The 16936-nt window shown below is 41.7% G+C and overlaps 1 protein-coding gene across 4 annotated transcripts; it reads right to left on the minus strand.

Annotated features, from left to right (window-relative positions):
- Positions 1-1791: 1791 nt before the first annotated feature.
- On the minus strand, positions 1792-16685 carry LOC308522273 (uncharacterized protein C2orf80). Of its 4 annotated transcripts, XM_081095556.1 has the most exons (9): positions 16566-16665; positions 15801-15912; positions 14736-14817; positions 12608-12690; positions 10938-11025; positions 10469-10540; positions 5450-5537; positions 5078-5171; positions 1803-2261 (listed from the first exon to the last, which is right to left on the minus strand). In XM_081095556.1, the coding sequence occupies exons 2-9, from the start codon at positions 15863-15865 to the stop codon at positions 2219-2221; spliced, it is 615 nt and encodes a 204-aa protein (XP_080951682.1). In that variant the 5' UTR covers positions 15866-15912; positions 16566-16665; the 3' UTR covers positions 1803-2218. The 4 variants fall into 4 exon arrangements, with proteins under 4 accessions (XP_080951683.1, XP_080951682.1, XP_080951681.1 ...); XM_081095557.1 differs by lacking the exon at positions 15801-15912 and having other exon boundaries at positions 1792-2261; positions 16566-16657; XM_081095555.1 differs by lacking the exon at positions 15801-15912 and having other exon boundaries at positions 5291-5537; positions 16566-16659.
- Between the last annotated feature and the right edge of the window lie 251 nt (positions 16686-16936).

Below are 16936 nucleotides of genomic sequence, written 5' to 3' on the forward strand. Positions count from 1 at the left end.
TTTAGCTTCTATAATTGAAACATAATTGCTTTCGGAGCTGTTGCTTTCAGGCTCAGAGCTGGCCGTGGCAGGCGGGGAACCTTGGCTTCCTCCATCACTGGAGCAAGCAAGCCTCATGTTCGCTTCAGCTGCATGGCTGCTGGCCGCCATCTTGGTTGGCAGTTAATTTGCATATCACCCTGATTAGCCAATGGGAAGTGTATCGGAGGTATGGTTAATTACCCTATTTGTCTTTTCTTAGATAGGATGACTTAAAAGTACTAAGTAAAAGTACTTGATAAACAAAAGTGATTGCCTATGTATTAAGTAATACTTGGGCAGGACTTGATTCTATCACATGATTATATACTTATTATTTAGTGTTCATATTTAGTATTTTTTATAGAGCTCTGTGGTGGTAGGGACAATGCCTTTCATTTCTTTGTTTTGGTTGTTTTTTCATCCCCAGTGCCACATCTGGCAAGCCTATGGCAGGTGCTCAATAAATGGTGAAGGTTCTAACTCAAAGAAGTTATAATTTCTGGTGGCTAGTAATTGGGCAGAGTCTTTTATTTATTTATTTATTTAATATATTTTTATTGATTTCAGAAAGGAAGGGAGAGGGAGAGAGAAATAGAAATGGAAGCCGCGGTTCCCATAGAAGGTGATCTGCAAGGAAGAACAGCCCGAGGGAAATCATTTGCCCCCAGTCGGTCTTGTATAGGGGGTTTTACCGCCATCTTATTTCACTGTGTCCCGCTCACCTTCCCCATGGCTGGCTGGCTGGGATGCAGCGAGGTCAGCGGGTGGGTGGCAGCGAGCAGCAGGTCTATATCGCGGGGGGCGGCTGCTGCGTTGGCAGGAGCAGCACAAAGGGGCCCGGGGAGAGGAGGGGATTTCATGGATCCCTCTTCCATGCTACGTTCAGGGGAAATGCCTGTGGAGTTGCCCTCATTCTCTGGCATATTCCAACGCTGTCCTGTACGTGTCCTATTGGGCCCCTACAGTGGCTTTTATTCGGTTCCCCGTGTTTTTCTAAACTTATCAGCACATCAGTCTGAACTTTTGACCTGAAACGCTTGTGTCTCCACACATAATTCAATTGCGCCCCATGTATTTCCAGGGAAAAATCTATACCTTTCTAGAAGAGCCGCAGAATTCCAGAGGGGCCCTGGGGAAGCAGAATGCCCAGCACCCACTAATTTCCCTTGACAGAGACCCTCTAACTTATATTCTCTTTTTGTCCACGACGTGCCAGTCGAGTACAGGACACGAATCTGGATGCTGGTCTTTGCCAGTTTTGACAGATGCTTTAAGGCACAGCGACTAACTTCCCCTTTGTACTTCATGTAACTAGAAATCGGGGGCTGGTAGTCAACTTGCGATAAGGATCAGGGGAAAGGCTTTTATGGTCATTGGGTCCATGACTGGGAAGTTTATTGCTTTATAGATTGCTTCCCAGGGCTGGGGGAGGGAGCAAAGCTTGGTGGACTGAGAATGTCCACTTCGTAGCCACATAAGCTCTCAGAGGATGAGTTATTTTATAGTACTTACCTCATGGTACATAGTATGAAGGACAAGAAAGAAATAAAGAAAGAAGCAAAATAAAGAAAGAAAGAGGCCGGCTGGTGTGGCTCAGTGGTTGAGCGTCAGCCTTTGAACCAGGAGATCCTGATTCGATTCCTGGTTGGGTCACATGCCCAGGCTGTGGGCTCCATCCCCAGTGCGGGGCATGCAGGAGGCAGCCGATCAATGGTTCTCTCTCATCATCAATGTTTCTAATCATGATATTTTATTAAAAGAAAGCCTACACCCATTTTCTTGTAATGCTTTATTGAAAGGATTGCACATGTTTCCATGTGACAACATAGTAAAGGCAAATGATAGATTAATTTTATTTTGGATTGAAAGTTTGGAAAACTGCCTCTTACTCCACCATTCTGCACTATCCAATGCTACACATTTGTAAAATGTGCTAAAAGCCAGCCTGCTCTGACATAGAAATACTATATATTCTTGGAAATCTCCAACTAACAGTCTTCCACTCACAATGAAGTAGCATAAAATACACACATTTTAAAAACCCCAATGTAGCCATATAATATGATTCTACGAAAAGAATGTTCAACATTCAAAAATAACACTGCAATGCAGTTAGCATCAAAGCTAACTGTAAAGAAAAATATGCTGGCAAGAGTTGCAGTTTTGAGATGATGTTTCTTTTCCTCTCCCAGAGACTTTATTGTGAAGTCCCAGGGTGCAAGTCCAAGTTTCTAAGTGACCTGCAGAATAAAAAGAGGATTTTGGTATCAAGCATGGACACAGACAGTAGCTTTCAACCTATAGGGAGTTAAGGTCAAGTATCAGGTACTAAGTTATTGACCATGATGGGTTAAGATGAATGTAGGTACCAAAGAATTTCCATGGAACTGTTCTGAGACATTTGGAAATTGAGTTATATTTTTCAACTAAATACAATAAATCCCACACTGTATCCTCTACAGAAGGAAAAAAAATGTTTTAAAAAACATTATTGGGTCAATTGACAAAATTATATATAGACAGTAGATTGGATCAAAGTATTAATGCTAGATTTTCTGAAGTTGATAACTATACTATGGTTATTCAAGAGAATGACTTTGTTCTTAGGAAGTACACACTAAATTATATGGGGTTAAAATGAGATGGTGATGTAACTGCAAATAGATCAGAAAAAATATGTATCTATATCTATACACAAAGAGAAAGAGATAGGAACAGAGGAAGATAGAGAGGCAGAGAGAAAAATGATATAGCTAATAGAGCAAAACATTAACAATTGGCGAATGTGAGTCAAATGTGTGCACAGGTTTTTTGTTGTACTCTAGCAACTTTTCTCTAAGCTCAAAATTGTTTCCAAATAAAATAAAATAGTTAAAGTAATACTTCATTTGATGGACCACACCTGAAGCAAATCATTTCTTTGCCCTTTCGCGGTTGTGTATTATTCTTACAGCATGTTACTTTGAACTTCTTGTATATTGGTTTGAATTTAAACTAAAATTGCTCCCTCTCCATTTCTGACGGGGAGGGGGGTTGGGGGGGAGGGGATGTTGAAGTCTACAACTAGGACAGTGAAGTCATCTGCTTCTCCAGCAGTTCTATGAGTTTTTACCTCATGGAGTTTGATGCTCTGTTGTTCAGTGACTACTTAAGGAATCTATGTCTCTTGGAGAATAAACCTTTATCATCATGCACTTCCCTTCTTTATCCCTGATAACATTCCTTGCTTTGAAGTAGCTCTGTCTGAAATTAATATAGCTACTTTTGCTTTTTTTAAAAAAAAAATTAGTGTTAGTTTGGCATATTTTTATCTATCCATTTACTTTTCATCTATGTGTGTCTTTATATTTCCAATAGGTTTCTTATACACACCATATAATTGGGCCTTGTTTTTTGATCCACTCTGACAATCTCTGTCTCTTTCCTTCTTCTTCATAAATTTCATTATGAAATTTTTCATACAGAAAAGTTGAAAGAATTGAACCATGAGATACATATGCCCATAACCTGCTAATTCTATAAACAGTTTTCCGTGTTTGCGTTAACATACATCAGGGCAATTCTCTATCCCTCTACCCATCCATCAGTCCACCTTATTCTTGGGGGCAGCAGTGTACCCTGTGCCTTCCCCTTTCTTTCATTTCCAAGAAGAGTTGCTGATTTTCCAGTCTGTTCAGCTTTTTACTTGTTAGAGTGGAGCGTTGATATCCAAGCCCCTTCTGTGTGGAAATGGAAACCAGATCCCCCAGACTGTCCTCTCGCCATCCTTCTTCCCTCCCATGATGCTGTGAGTTCCTCCGGAGTGGCAATAAGGGGGCACGTGCTTTATTGCCTGTGACAGTCCTGGCACTTTCTAAGTCCTTCCATGTCTATTCACAGTCCCTGTAACAACCCCATGAGGTACATACTGTTATCATCCACCTTTTATAGACGAAGCACAAGAGATTCACTTAATAATTCACCCAAGTTATTAAATGGAGGAACCAGATTCAAATCTAGTTATCTGACTCCGAATCCACACTCTTAATCACTAGAGTATGCTGTTTTCTGTCCATTCCAAATTCATGTCCTAGAACGCTGCCCAATATTGACACTTTCCTAGGATATGATGTTGCTCATACCCATCTCTATTAATAAATGAGGTACTAATACCAATACAGTCTAAAAGAAATACTTAAAACTGTTTTCCAGAATACCGGGAGTTTTAACAAATAATTTCTCCTTTTCCCTTACTTTATGAAAAAAGTCAGTGGCTGGAAATATACAGAAAATCCTGACTAAGACATTGTTTCATCTTGAGGTTATAAAATTGTTTATCAGTTAAAATACATGATATAATATCAGTAAGCTATAAAGAAAAAGACTAAAAAGCTCAAATATATAAAATGAAAAACTACTTTAAACAATAAACCGTGAAAGTATATTTCTCATATATTTATAAAATAATTATTACTTTAATAAAGATGTTTGTTTATTTAATTTATTTCTTGGCTATTTCTAAAAAATCAGTAGTAGGACATACAATGTATAGTAATATTTGAATATCACAAGACATATTAACAGTTGTTATTTCTAAGGCGTAGGAAAGGGGTGTGGATTTCACTTGTAATTTTTGTATTGTTTGAAATTTTTACTATAAGCACATACACACTTATTTAAACCCATAATATAACAGCTGATAAACTTGTGAATTGCGTTTCTCAAAAGCTAAAAGATGATAGTGGTTAGTATTTATTTAGGGTTACTCTGTACAAGCACTGTTCTAACCTCTTAACATGTATAATCTCAGATAATCATCCCACAGGGTTAAGAGGCGATACCATCATTCTTCCCAATTTGCAGAAGAGACAACTAAGGAACCGAGAGGCTAAGCCACTTACCTGAAGTCACACAGATGGTAGGTAGTAAGCTTTAGATTCAAACCCAGAACATCTCATTCTAAAGGCTAGACTTTTAACTATGATATAAGTAAAGTACTCCCCAACATCTGGTATCATTTGGGTCCAATTTGTGTTTTTAGACCTACTTTGCTCTTTGGCTGTGTGTCCAAAGGTACCTTTTTTGATGATTTTTCTGTTTCGTGGCATTTGCTTCCCTCCTAGAGCTGCTGGTGGCATTTTTCTTCGTTGCTCCCCTTCTTAGCTTGACACCTAGAGACACATGTAGGAACAACAACAAAAACACCTTTTAAAAAAGGAGTCCACCCACAGTTCTAGATCTTTCCCTTCATGAGTGTTTTGCTCCCATTACCAAGGCGTCTAAGAAATACTTCCCTGGTTTCGACAGTTGAGGGAAATCAAGCCGTCAGTACTCCTGGTTCTTTCGCATTCACCCAGAGAGCTGTTCTTACCATGCCACCTCTGACCTGGCGTGGTGAGTCCCCCTCCCGTGTTAAACTTCTCTAACGGACGGAAGTAAGCAGGCTTACTCTGTTTGCGGGCATATTCTGCTGCTCTGGGTGCTGTTAACATGGCAAAAGGGTGCAAGGAGAGGCGGGAAGGTGGAGCTCGGGGAACCTGAAAGGCAAACAGTCCTCCTTTGAAACACTGCACACACTGTGCTGCTACCACCTGCTGCCTATGGCACTTGGCCTGCGTACCCAGCCCACAGTCCTTAGACGTTCCTACCCGTCACCTGGCAGCCCAGGTTTCATGGTCAGGCACGTTCACACATTGTCTTCTCCTCCCAGGCTGGGTCCCTCCTGCCTAGAATACCTGTGCACACCCTGATACTCCTGAGTTCCCTTTACCTGGAGTGGCTACTTCCTTCCTCTCTGCCCAGGGGCTCTTTTCCTGAAGGCCCCTCCTCTTCCTTTGAGATGCAGCTCAAATATCACCTTTTCTGAGAAACGTGCCCAATGTCTCCACACCTTCGCGCTCCTATACTGGCCTTCTGCCCCCTCCTCCACCCCAAGGCAGAATTACTGACTCTCACCTGTGAATTCAAAGCTCTTTTTGAACTCACATAGAACAAACCCAGTGTGTTGTGATTGTAATCCACTGTCGGCTGCATGGCGCTGGAAACTTACTCAAGGCTAGAACTGTCCATTCATTCATTCATCCATTCAACAAGTTTTCAGTGAGCACCTATCATGGTCCAGGCTCTGCTTTAAGAGCTGAGTGAGGAGAGACACTAAACCAGGGGTGGGCAAACTTTTTGACTCGAAGGCCACAGTGGGTTCTTAAACTGGACCGGAGGGCCGGAACAAAAGCATGGATGGAGTGTTTGTGTGAACTAATATAAATTCAAAGTAAACATCATTACATAAAAGGGTACGGTCTTTTTTTTTTTTTTTAGTTTTATTCATTTCAAACGGGCTGGATACGGCCCGCGGGCCGTAGTTTGCTCACGGCTGCACTAAACTATTAGGCAACCTGGGTAATTATACATCATGATAAGTTTAATAAATATACTAAACAGAGGATGTGCTAGGAAGTAACCAGCTGTGTGGCTTAGTGGTTGAGTGTTGACACATGAACCAGAGGTCACGGTTCAATTCCCTGTCAGTGCACATGCCCGGGTTGCGGGCTCGATCCCCAGTAGGGGTCGGTGCAGGAGGCAGCTAATCAATGATTCTCTCTCATCATTGAGTTTCTATCTCTCTCTCTTCCCTTTCTCTCTCTGAAATATATATATATATATTAATTAATTTTTTTAATTTTTTTTTAATATCACTCTGGCTGCTTTGTGGAGAATGGATTGAAGGGTGGAAGGAGAGAGGCTGATTAACTAATTTAACCTTTTATCTCTAGAGCCTTAGAGAGTGCCTAGCGCATAGTAGGCACTCAGATGCCATTGACTAGTTGAACTATGGTACTAGTCAAGGCAATAAGTGGTTGACAGCATGGACTGTGAGGTCAAACTGGCTGATTCGGAACGGAGGCTGAACCATGTATAAGACATGTACCTTGGGCACGTCTTTTAACTTCTCTGTGCCTGTTTCTTCATGAGATAATAATGATACTGGTACCTACCTTATAGAATTGTGGTAGGGGGTGAAAGAGTTAGCATATGTAAAGTATTTAGAGTAGTGTTTGGTACACAGTATAATATAGTAGCTTTAAAATTAATAATAATAAATATTTATATGTATCAGCAGCATCATTTCTTTCCCTGACTCAGTTCTCTTTTTTGTATAGAATTACCCATGGCAACAATTTGGCCACCAATTCCTTTAGGGAATCCTGCCTCATCTCCCAGAAAAAGGTTGAGTAATTGCTGACAAATAATGAATCAGAGCCAAGAGGCCTTAAATGATTAACACCCCCTGCAAGATCAACAACTTTCTGCTTTCTCACTGACAGAGATTCAGGTTTTAGGTTTCAGGAGTAAAAGTTGATTACACAAATCTTTTTATGCATGTCAACAAAGATGCCATCTCATCAACAGGACACCCTTGCATGATGTATAATCGAGGCAAAAACAAAAAGGCAAGGACAACAAAACAAATACTTAGTTTTAGATTTCCAGGTCAGTAGACAATATTCTGCTCTATCTCTATCATCCAAAACTCTTAATGACTGCACTCCCAATGAGCAAGTTCCCACGTAATTGATATAATCTTTGAAGTAGGTAGAAATTTGAACTCCAAGATAATTGTGTAGTTTATATACAGGTGGGGTATTTTTTTGGGGGGGGGAGTGTCTTTTTTTTTTAAAGAAAGGGACTACATTTGTATATTACTAGAGGCCCGGTGCACAAATTCGTGCATGGCTGGGGGCCCCCTGGCCCCCAGTTGGGATGGAGGGGGTCAATCAGGGACAGGGCCGGCAGAGGGGAGGGGCTGCAGGCGGTTGGCCCTGGTCGAACTCCCGGTTGAACTCCCAGTCGAGGGGATAGTTTGCATATTAGCCTTTTATTAGACAGGATTTTGTCATTTTCAACAGGAATGACTGAGCAGAGACCTGGAAGAAGTCTGCTTCCTGATAATTGGGTGGAACTGTGGTACCACCCCTGGTCTGCCCACCTCCAGATTCCTTTTATTTTTTTACCTGAGAAGTAAACTTCGATTTTTCACTATTATTATGGGCTTTTGGTTGTATCATACAGGAAACCAGTATTAAACAATAAATGAGGATGTGTTCTCTTTACCAACAGAACAGTTTAGAGCCACCTCAGCAGGGGAACTTTTATTTTTAACCTCAGTCTTTTATTCAAATGGCAAAAATATTGATTGAGAGTTCACTTCATATCCAGCATTGTAAGGAATTAAACATAAACTATGGCCTCTAACCTCAGAAGCACAACATCTATTCAGAAAGGTGACCCTATAACACTGAAAGTAACTGAAAGGAGGCTTTATATAAGTATGGGGCAATTGTGACTATAATAGCAATAGCCCTTCAGGTGAATATATGCCAGATACAGAGAGAGAGAGAGAGAGAGAGAGAGAGAGAGAGAGAGAGAGAGAGAGAGAATTGGCTCCTGTTTGTTTGTTTGTTTTTAGTGGTTAGACACTTATATAACTTATGAAGTGATGAAGTGATCCCCTTGACAAGTCTAGCCATACATCATTATTTTTTTAAAATATATTTTTATTGATTTCAGCCGAAACCGGTTTGGCTCAGTGGATAGAGCGTCGGCCTGCGGACTGAAAGGTCCCAGGTTCGATTCCGGTCAAGGGCATGTACCTGGGTTGCGGGCATATCCCCAGTGGGAGATGTGCAGGAGGCAGCTGATCGATGTTTCTCTCTCATCGATGTTTCTAACTCTCTATCTCTCTCCCTTCCTCTCTGTAAAAAATCAATAAAATATATTTTAAAAAAATAAAATAAAATATATTTTTATTGATTTCAGAGAAAAAGGGAGAGGGAGAAATAGAAACATCAATGATGAGAGAGAATCATTGATTGGCTGCCTCCTGCACGCCCCGTACTGGGGATCCACCCCACAACCTGGGCATGTGCCCTTGGCTGGAATCAAACTTGAGACCCTTCAGTCCACAGGCTGATGCTCTATCCACTGAGCAAAACCGGTTTCGGCCATACATCATTCTTGGCGCAGTTAGAACATACAAGACGGATGCTTTTCAAGCTCCAATTGCCCTGTTTACTGGGGCGGATCGAACCTGATGATTTTAAAGGTCACTTCCAGGTCAGATATGCTCTGAGTCCCGATAATCTGATGACGCATGCAAGCAGTTAATGTAGCGTTTAAATGCAGAATGAAATTCAAATCCTAAATCTAGAGTTAGTCATATCTTTTTTACTTTAATGCTATTTATTCATAGCTTCATTGTGGCATAGTAACAGCATTATTATGATTGTTATTTCTCGATTCAAGTACTTCTTGAGTGCCAAATTATGTCCAAAGCACATTCAACAAAAATTTCTTCCAATAGAAAGGGGTATGAGAGGAAAAGAAGGCCTCTCTTTTCTTTTTTCCCCTTTCTCCATCAAACAGAGTTGAAGAATATTTGTATTGCTTGCTTTATTTGTTGAAGGGAGACCTGTGCTCTTTTTTCTCCAGGTTCAATTGGAGTAGGACAGTTTATATCTATCTGAAGCTATTTGTGTAACCCTCACTTACTTGGCCCTTGGTTGACTTCTTCTATGGGTCCAAGGTCCTGGGCAGAAAAATGGCTCCCTATCAGCAAAAACAGCTCCCTAGCAGGAGAAAAACCTGAAGCTAGTAAAACTGGTGAATGATACTGGGCCCATGATGCCTTTCTGTCACCAGGTGGCAGCAAATAGTCCTGAGAAAGCCATCAGGCCGGTGCACAGTGCTCACATTGTATCATGTGGGCAGTTCTGGTGGCTGGAAATTCAACATAATCTGATTAGTATTCAACAGGGCTTTAAAAGCTCCTGCTTGGGAAGCATGTTAGCTGTTGCTTAGGAGATATTTTATCTGAAGGAATCAAAGGTCATTCAGATATATGCAGCAATTAGAGAGGAACTTTTGGCAATAACTTTTTTTTTTTTTATAGCAACCCATCTCCTAGTTAAATTTTTTTGAAATTATTAAGCCCCTAGGACCGTTTTAAAATCGCTCCTACAATTTACTATATTTGAAGTGCTATATGTCCATTGAGCGGTTCTGCTAATGCCTTATTTAAGATGCGGAGGGGGTCCTCAGTGCAGCTGACCTGCCCACAAGAGAAAGGCCTGAGCAGGGAGGAGCTTGGGGGGCCCACAGGGGTAGGTGATCCTCAGAATCTTATCTTTGTAGCTCAAATCTTATCATACCTTTTGTGACATCTCATGGTTTGAAATAGGCACAGTGTTGTCCAGCCAGTGTGACTCAGTGGTTGAGGGTCTACCTATGAGCCTTCACGTAAGGAAAGCATTTTACAAACATTTATTACCCAAGTAAGATATGGCTACATCTGGTTTTGTACATTTTGATATAAAACTGTTATTTGATGCCTAAAAGTACAACATGATAAACGTGTCAAATAAAAGTTCTCTAAAAATCCCTGAAAAAGATAGACTCAGGTCACCCCTACCTTGGTAGCACCAGCATTGGCAGAAGAATCCGCCCCGTAAATTTTAAAGACTTCTTCGATTGGGATGCTGTTCTGTTAAACAACAACAACAACAAAATGTATTATCATATTATGGCTTTTCTTTTGGCACAAAACAAAGCTGTTAAAGCTCCAGGATGTCCAGCACCGTGCCTGTGTAGCATGTGCATTAAATAAACAACTTCTGAATAAATTTTAAACCAGAATATGCTGAATCCAATTAGTTATGCATTTCATTCTGGGGTCTTTTGTCCCTTAAATAAATGTTTCCACAATACAATATAGAAGTCAAAGTCTTTTTATTATAACTTAAAAAAATGAAACATTTAATATCAGTACATCTTAAACATTTATAAGCATTGGTTAAAGAGAAAGTAAATATGCATTAATATCAAAATGTGCATAGAAAATATAGCATCTTCATATATACGAAGAGTGTTCTTTTCCTTACCATTAAGATTCCAGCATAAGATGATAAGATCATTGCTTCTCTTTCTCTATGGTTTGGGTATATGGGTCTGCCACGAAAGGGCCTTTTCCTAAGGGGGGACATGAATAAATAAGAATCGAGGGTTTATTCTTGTTGTTTTTGACCCTGCTAAGGTTGTGATAATAATCCATAAGTAATCTCCAATGGCCATGTGCTATGTTCTCTGCACTTGTTCACAAAACTGATATGATGAACCCACCATCTTTGAATTTTGAATCTTCCAACAATGGTGATGAATTTGCCCTCATCTATCCAAGTTTTCACAGCTATCATACATGGGCTGACTTGTCACTATGGTGGACAAGTATGGATTTGCCAACCAGGATCCTTTCCCTTCTTGTGACAATTTGCTTGGGGGAACTGCCTTACTCCACTGTAAGCCTAAGTGCTTCAAGGGGAGGTGAAAATACCCCCGGATTCCAAAGATTGGAAAACACACTGTGGACTAAGCTAGTCACGGTCTTCCATCCCCCACTCCACCCCCAGACAAGTCAGGGTTAACAGAGCTATTGAGACACAATTCTGTGATTTTTAGAAATCCATTTTTCCCTGGACTGAATTTTGCAATAAAGTAGGCTGAAACTAAGCACAGTGTCTAGCCAGAGGAAATAGTCAAGAGGTAGGTCTTGATGACGTGGTTTGAGTTTGAATTAAGTCTTGCCTCAGGCAGAGCTACGCATGGATTTTCAAATACAGAAGCAGTAAATCTCCTCCCCCTCCTTCTCTCTCTCTCTCTCTCTCTCTCTCTCTCTCTCTCTTGCTTAAGTCTGTTCAAACTGGATTTTCTGCTTATTATAACTGCACTCTAACTGATACAGCCATCCAGGGCCAGGTGTGTGTTCTAAGGCCATGAAACGGAGAAAAATAACTGGCCTCTGGAATAAGCTGCTCAATTCTGGTCTCATTAGTTCCACATTCTTACCAATTGAGTGTGTCTGCCTGGCACACAGGGAGAAAATGCAGATAATCCTGGAAAGGAAATTATTCTACAATTCAAACAGCTCATCTTAGGTACATATCTGGTCAAATGCTTAAGAAGTTGCGTTTGATGGTCCTTAGGAAAAGATCGTAGTCTTTCCCCACAGAATTGGCCATCTAAACAATCATGGCCTGTGCACAACAAAGCACCGTCTTATTTCTAAGGGAGAACATTCTATGCAAGAAAGATGCTCATGTGATAGAAACCAATTAGGCCCTAGCAGGTTTGGCTCAGTGGCTAGAGCGTCAGCCTGTGGACTAAAGGGTCCTGAGTTCGATTAAGATCAAGGGCACATGCTCAGGTTGTGGGCTCCATCCCATGTGGGGCATTCAAGAGGCAGCCGATCAATGATTCTCTTTCATCACGATTGTTTCTATCTCTCTCCCTCTCCCTTCCTCTCTGAAATCAATAAAAGTATTTTTTTTTTTTTTAAAAAAAGGAAACCGATCAGCAGAGATGTAACAAATGTAAACACTAGGTGACTTCCCCAAGTTGACAGCTGTGGGGTTTCTTCAGATTTCTGGTTGCAGAGGGATCTCCGCTGCAGTGTTTTCACATCAGTGCTCAGGGTGGAAGATGCCAGTTAGAACTTCCTCTTTCATTCCTCATAGTCACGCATTAAAAAAAACACAAAAAAACTATTTCAACTTACACTTTTTCCCACTCCAGCCAAGTTAAGTCTTCCGAGCGATCCAGCCATTGCAAAGCAACACTGATGGCCAGGTCATAGTGCGCCTGGAAGCAGGAAGCAGAGAGCAAAGGAACCGGCTTAGACATTGGCCAAAGCCCTCCCTGGGCCCAGTGACAATGGCTCTGCTAAACCTGTTCTACTATTTTGTCCACAATGGTGAGGATCATTAGCTCTGTCCAGTAACCTGATGCTCAGACAGAAATCCTAGAGATCTTCAGGCATTGCCTTCACCTCCCACTAGAGCAGGGGTTGTTTTTCTTGTTTGTTTTTATTGTCGTTGTTTGTTTGTTTGTTCTTGGCTTCTGTGGATCAAAAACAGAGATTCTTGGGAAGAATATTACACTCGGAATCAGGGAATCTGGACTCACATCTAGGTATGGCCAATAATTGGTACTGTATCCTTAGGTGAACAATTGATGTTCTGTGGGCCTCAGTTTTAAGTTTTGTTGGTTTTTTTACTTTTTATTTTATTATTTTCGTCACCATTTATCCCCCCCCCATACCTCCTTCCACCTCCACCCACTCCCCTCCCCTCACAATCACCATACTCTTGTTTCTGTCCATGAGTTCTTTCTCTTTTTTCCCCTTTTTGTCTCAATCCCACCACCCCCCAGCCCCCACCCCTTAATATTTTGAAATAGAGAAAGGTGCAGTTGGAGGAAGAGGGACCCAGAGAACAGTTCCTAATTCTGTAAGTAGAATGACGGAAATGTGTTCCCGGGGCACAGGGGAACCGATGTGTCCACTGGGGAAGCCTGGGAGGCTTCAGAGAGGAGGCTATGGTGGAACTGGGGCTTGGAGGGGGAGGGTTTATGAAGGTGGGGAAAGACCTCCAGATGGAGGGGTGAGCATGAGCAAAGGGCTGAGGTAGACCTGATTAAGTGACCTGCTAAGAGACTCATACGGAAAGCTGAGGACCAATTCCAATGAAGGTCAGTTTGACTTCCGCATTTTCAGATGGGTTTTAAGGTTCTATCTCACACCCATGTTTTTTAAAACAATGTGATTATTTCTATTTCTTCCAGGGGCTGAACCAGACTGAAAAGTGAATTAGAAGAAGGAGGAGGAGGAGGAGGAGGAGGAGGAGGAGGAGGAGGAGGAGGAAGAGGAGGAGAAGGAGGAGGAGGAGGAGGAGGAGGAGGAGGAGGAGGAGGAGGAGGAGGAGGAGAAGGAGGAGAAGGAGGAGGAGTAGGAGGAGGGGGAGGGGAAGGGGGAGGAGGAGGAGGAAAGAAAGGAAAGAAATGGACCCTGGTCAGTTGATGAAACTTAATCCAAAGACTGATTCGTGGACTGGTGACACTGGATCATTTATTAGAAATGCAAATTCCCAGCCCCACCCCCTACTTCCTGAATCACAACGGCCTTGTAATAAGACCTCATTAAAGTTTGAGAAGCAATTATCTAATTGACTTAATTTCTCCATCTAATACGTGCACTGAGAAGCACTTAAGAAAACCAAGCCTGACCGCTTACTCAGCCCCAGGGAAGTCAGATAGACAGAAGGGGAGGAGGGAGAGATCCTTTCTTCCCTGCTAGTGCAAGGACAGCAAAAAGCTGAGGGTTTACTAGTTTCTTTTGAATTAGATCTTTACACAGTTTCTTAACTTACGGGAAGTGAACTTTTATTACATAACATGGACCTAAGATTCAACACGAATAATAATAGAAAGGATTTTAGGATTATTCAATTCTTTGGTTTTCTCCATTAATGCACATGGTAAAAAACAAAACAAACAAACAAACAACAACAACAAAAAAAAACACCCAGTATTATACTTGAGAACTACGTGATAGCTAATTTTGTCCAAAAAAATGTTAACATCATATGTAATATTTGCCCCTGCACCCATTTTGCTTTTTAATCTTTTCTAATGCCAATAGCAGAAGTCACATGACTTTTATTTTCTCATTCTTGTTGCTTTCAGTTTAATGGGTTGAGAAGACCATGTGGAGAATGCCAGGATGAGATGAGAAAGAGGCCTTTCTAGAGGACCAGGGCCAGCCTTGTTTATTACATACTTTATGTACTTATGTCCCCTTCACTAACATGTAACACAGATGTGGCTTCCACCCGCATGCCTTTCTTTACCATATCATCTAGAAAGGTGAGTTGCCTTCTTCCTTTTGGGTCAAATTCCTTTTCCCGAAGTCTGATGCCAATATAATCTCCCCTTAAAAGCAAGAGAGCAGGATTGAACCACTGGAAATGACACGGGAGTTCCATCTGCAGATGGGGGTTCCTGCCCAGCCCATCCCTCCCGCCAAACACAAGAGCAGTCACTGACAGCTCTGGGAGCCGGGTTCACAATTCCTTCTTTTTATATGGAGAATTATTGGGCTACTGTATTACCCAAAAAACACCATTTTGATTTCAAAGGCAATTCTGCAATGCGGTAGGCTTAAAATGTCTCACCATAATGAAATTAAACTACATTTATCTACAAACTAAACACACATAGTGGGCACAGAATTTATAGGAAAGCAGGGAGTATGATAAATCCCCACATGCAGAAAAAGTTCACAAAAATGAAAGGACTGAGACCCGCTGTTTAAAATAAAGATTCCCTTGCTAACCATGTGAAATTCAGGCAAAATGTCAATGAGGTTGATAAATTTCGGGCCAGATGTATTCTTTTGCTTTTCCTCATTGGAATGCAAATACCCTTAGGAGGAGTTATACATAAAAATGTATTAGTAAGTCCAGTTTAGTGTGTTCTCTTCAGATCCCTCCAGAGGACAGAATAAGGGCTCTGGGAGGAGACTAGAGGGGTTGCTGTTCTGGAAAGTCAGGAAGAAAGAGCACTGGATGCAGGACAAGGGGCCCTGGGGTCCACCTCCACACATCTCTGGGCTCCCATGAGGCCACGCTTCTGGTTGTCAAGGTCTTTGGCACACACTTTGGGCAAGTAACCTTGTGAGGGATAAGTCTGTTTCTGCCTTCTTGAACTCTTCTGATTTATTACACTTAGATTGATAAAAATCCTCAATTTTTTTTCTTTGTCATTCCACGGTACTTTATTTAGAGTGCCCTAAATGTATTCCTTGGCTATAACTTTACGTTTACATCCCTTTTGAACTTCCAGTTCTAGGTGGAGGAATGAACATTCCTGATTATGGTTTGTTCTTTATTATAGTTTGGCCTTCAAACACGTACCTGTAAACATGTGAATTCACACATAGTTTACTCCAGCGTTTCTTAAGGATTTGTTCCAAGATCATTATCTTAGCAGCGGAGAGAGCACATTGGATGGGGACTGTGATGAAGTCTTTGATGAAAAGGGCATTATTATTGTGCCTATAATACATATGAAATAGGACATAGGTGCCCCCCCCCCCCCACCTCCCATCCTTTTTATATCGGCTGTTATTTTCACCAACCTCTTAACAAAATACCAAGTCAAAGAAAAGCTAGCACAGGAGAAAAAACATTTTTCCATGGGGAGACTTAATATTTTCTTTTGTTTAAAAATAAAAGTTCCGATGGCAGGAAACAGGAGATGAATTACTGAGTTGATCGGACTGACCATAAGAGAGGCTGCAATTTCAATGGTGGGCCCTTGAGTACATTTTTCAGAAATCTCCCCTCTATCTTTTCCAGCAGAGCCCTCCCAAAGGCACACCCCGCCCAGCACAGCTGACAGGGCTGTGGTCCCAGATTCTAGGCTCTGGAACAGGGATGCCTCGGGTGAGCATGCTGCTGGCAGAAGCATCCTCCGTAGAGATTCAGCATCCGGCTTTGCACCCCGTGTGAGGCCTCTGGTGCCGGAGACACAGGCCAGATTGTCTGGCTTTTTTTCGATAGTGCAGGAATAAAACCTTCCTGAGATGTTTACCCTCCTGCCAATATCAGACCACCCATGACAGGAAACCCACCAAATGCTGAGTATGGTAAATGAAAGTTATTCTCAGTCTTACTTACAGGAGCCTTTTCACCTCCTTCTTTAGGAGCCTTCTTTCCATGATTAAAGGCTGAGCCAGCTGCGCAGGTATCTGCAGCTTACACTGCACCTGATATCTGTTAGGAAGATGCAGTCTCTCTGAGCCTAGAAGCTACAGCAGCAAATCAGAGAGAATTGGAGTTAGGGACGCTATCACTCCAAATACCAGTCATGGAGTCCCAGGCTCTGGAAGGGATCCGAGAATGTGCAGAGCTCAGGGCTCTTATCCAGCAGGTTCCAGGGCAGAAAGCTGTCTGGAGGCCAGTGCACTGTACCGTGAGTTTATCTGGCACTTCTCATTCCTTGGGAGTTTTTTCAGCATTCATCATTTACCGACCCTTGCAATAAACTA

Source organism: Myotis nattereri (genome assembly GCF_964212035.1).
Source record: "Myotis nattereri genome assembly, chromosome: 7".
Lineage (NCBI taxonomy): Eukaryota > Metazoa > Chordata > Mammalia > Chiroptera > Vespertilionidae > Myotis > Myotis nattereri.